This window comes from Lepidothrix coronata, unplaced genomic scaffold (genome assembly GCF_001604755.1).
Source record: "Lepidothrix coronata isolate B3197 unplaced genomic scaffold, Lepidothrix_coronata-1.0 Scaffold365, whole genome shotgun sequence".
Lineage (NCBI taxonomy): Eukaryota > Metazoa > Chordata > Aves > Passeriformes > Pipridae > Lepidothrix > Lepidothrix coronata.
The window spans coordinates 34,242-37,511 of NW_016690545.1; the positions used below are offsets into that span (position 1 = coordinate 34,242).

General features: G+C 52.3%; 1 protein-coding gene across 1 annotated transcript in view; it reads right to left on the reverse strand.

The window, feature by feature from the left end:
* Positions 1 to 61: 61 nt before the first annotated feature.
* The window catches only part of ATF1 (activating transcription factor 1), an 8,602-nt gene continuing 5,393 nt past the window's right edge, over positions 62 to 3,270 (reverse strand). The window contains exons 2-5 of the mRNA XM_017838858.1: positions 2,944 to 3,057; positions 1,550 to 1,650; positions 1,109 to 1,239; positions 62 to 291 (exon numbers count right to left, since the gene is read on the reverse strand). Coding sequence (XP_017694347.1) covers positions 62 to 291; positions 1,109 to 1,239; positions 1,550 to 1,650; positions 2,944 to 3,057 — 576 coding nt within the window. The remainder of the gene's footprint in view (positions 292 to 1,108; positions 1,240 to 1,549; positions 1,651 to 2,943; positions 3,058 to 3,270) is intronic.

The following is a 3,270-nucleotide window of genomic DNA, read 5'->3' on the forward strand; positions in this document are numbered from 1 at the left end:
CAATGGGACACCAAACAGGGCAGGGTTAGGAGGGGACAATGGGACACCAAACAGGGCAGGGTTAGGAGGGGACAACAGGACACCAAGGGGGGTGACCCCAGGGGTACTCACTCTGCACCACCACCTGGTTGCTGGGCACCAGGATCTGCTGCCCGTCCGAGGTCTGGGCGTACTGCAGGATGGTGGGGCCGGGCTGGGAGCCGCCGGCGTTGGCCATGGTCAGGGTCTGCAGCCCCTGCACCCCGTCCGAGCCCGGCCCCGCCAGCTGCAGCCCGTTGGCCGCGATGGCGACTGCGGGGAAGGGACAGGACAGCAGGGTTGGGAGCTGGGCAGTGTAAAACACAGGTAAATCAAGGAATCGTGGAATGGGCGGGGTGGGAAGGACCTCAAGGATCGTCTCGTTCCACTCCCAGGGAAACCTTCTGCTAGACCAGGTTGCTCCAAGCCCCATCCAACCTGGCCTTGGGCACCTCCAGGAAGAGCATTCCACTGCCTCAGCACCCTCACAGGGAGGAACTGCTTCCCAATATCCCATCTAACCTTGCCCTCTTCCAGGTGGAAGCCAGGAGCCCTTGTCCCACCGCTCCTTGCCAAAAGTCCCTCTCCAGGTCTCCTGGAGCCCCCAGTGAAGGGAAACGACCTCTGAAGCACAAACCCTCTGCTCAGAGGATGGAGAGGAGGAGCTCCACGTGCTGGAGCAGGTGTGGAGCACAGTGAATACCAGGTGATGACACCAAAGGGACAAATCCTATTGTTTTGCTGCCTCCCTGATACCACAGGAACCTTTTGGTGTGGCCTATGATATATATATATATATATATATATATGTATTGGTGTCTTCACTGAGCTGACATTTTGGGTTAAATCCAGCACAGAACACTGCTCTGTGCTTCACATCAACAGCCTTAATTGTCTTAATGTGCAAAAATTAAGATTACAAAGGACTGAGTTTATCTGAAGTCTTAGATACCAGTTATTTCTATGTACTAACTCCACTGACTGCTAGATAATAACCAACTTTCGAGTTTCATCTTAATCAAATATATAACAAAACCTGTATTTTGAGGCCATTTGAATAAAAACTGTGTAGGTATTTTGGGTAACATACTGTACTGTCCAGTGCTTGTCTGGTAGATGGGTGTGGGAACGGACATGGAGGTGACAGTGGAGACCCCGGGACTTTCCTCATCTCCTTTTCTATCCCGTGTGTCTTCAGAGGAAAGATCTTTCAAAATTTTTCTGTGGAAAAAAAAAAAAAAAGAGTTTGACATTTGGCTACACTCCCCACTTTCAGCAAAATGATACAAGTGAGTAAGATCCCAGCTGATGCACATTTTCCCCTGCACAACATCGTGCTGAGGCCCAGCTCCAGTCGGCGGAGTCAAAGTTTCCTCTGTCAGCTCAGGGTGTTCGGTGCATGAACAGACCCTCTGCACGTTCCAAGGCAAAGGAAACAACTTGGAGGTGGACAGAGCATGTGAAAGCATTGAAAGGAGCCCCTCTCTTGGTTTCAAACACAACCCCCAGGTGTGTCCCAGCTCATCAGTACCGGTACGAGGGGCGACGAGCCAAGATGCCTCGAGCCTTCTGCGAGGAGCCAATGCTGTCTGAGGAGTCCTGGGAATCCTCACTCTCAGACAAGGAAGAGACCTGGTGGGAGAGGGAACAGGAACACCAGTGATGCACAAACACAGATGTTTATGCAGGCAGAGGAGCAGTGGAGTTTGGTGGTGAGAACACGAGTCCAAGGAAAATAACGTTTGAGGCAGCGGCGTATCAGGGAGCAAATGTGCAAAGTACTATCTGCAACTTTCTTTATTCTACTGTGTGCTTGAAGTGTTATTTTGTCTCTGATGCTCCTTATTAGTGAAGAAAATATTTATCTGTTCTTATGTGTGTGCCAGCAGCAGAGTCCAGAGGAATGCACAGAGCTCTGGGAAAAGCCTTTCCCACTGAGCTGCAGAGACAGACAGAGCAGCCCACGATCAGCAGGGAAAAAAAACCTGCTCATGTTGTACTTTTTTTCCCCCCCAACAAGGCCACAATGTTCATAAATAACATGGGGGGGGAAAAAAAGAGGAAAGAATCCAGTCAGTGGGACCCTGGGGGAAGGAAAAGGAATGGGATTAAGGGAGACAGGAGCACCAACAACTGATTGAGGCAGAGGCTCGACTGCTTTCAGGAGCCACACGTGTTCTCCTCTCCCTGCTCTGATTCCCAGCAGTGGCAGCTGACAATCCCTGCCAGCTTTGCTTCCCATGGTTTATCAGTTCAGTGTGCTATGAGGAGTGTGGGACAAGGATCAGGGACAAATTCCTGGGTTTTAGGGCAGCTCCTCCCTCGCCCCGCTGCCAGGGCAGCAGCTTCCCAGTGCAACTCCAGTGCCCTGAGGGCTCTGCAGCAGGGACTGACTGGAGCAGGAACAGCCTCCCTGGAACTCCCCGGGCACCTCTCTCGGAAGTGACTCACAGGAATCACGTGGCAAGTGAGTAAGAGGCACAAGCAGAGACTTGGGCACCTCTGAAAGGGAGTCACGGAGCGCACGAGGTGAGCGAGCAGCAGCTCAGCCCTTCACTCAGGCCCACCTTTCCCAAAGACTCATTCGAATCCAATTTTTAATTATTCTGTTATTCCCCTGCTTTGGGGACCAAACCCCAGTTCCCTGACTGCCAAGGCACAGCCCCAGAGCCGTGGGCTGGGTCTGTTAACAAAGGGAGGCCTTTGTTAACAAAGGTTAAACGTTTATTTTGAACTCCAAAGGTGAGTCCAGCACCAAAGGAGGATGTTGTGTCCCACAGGATTGTCCCTGGATCCCTCTCTGCCTCTCACGGGGCACGAAGGCTGCACTGAGGGTCAGACAAGCCTTTGCACATCTTCCCACCCACAGAAGTGCCGAGGTTTGGGGTTGGAGAGCCCTGCTGGAGTTACCTGCACGGTCTGCACCTGAGGGGAGTGGATCACCGAGGAGGACTGGGCTGTCTGGATCACTCCCTGCACCTGGACTTGCTCTCCTGGAAGCTGAACGACCGTCAGGGGAGCAGAACCTCGGAGAGACATCTACAACAGACCCAAAACCAGCAGTGAAACCAGAGCAGAACCTCACAGAGACATCTACAACAGACCCAAAACCAGCAGTGAAACCAGAGCAGAACCTCACAGAGACATCTACAACAGACCCAAAACCAGAGCAGAACCTCACAGAGACATCTACAACAGACCCAAAACCAGCAGTGAAACCAGAGCAGAACCTCACAGAGACATCTACAACAG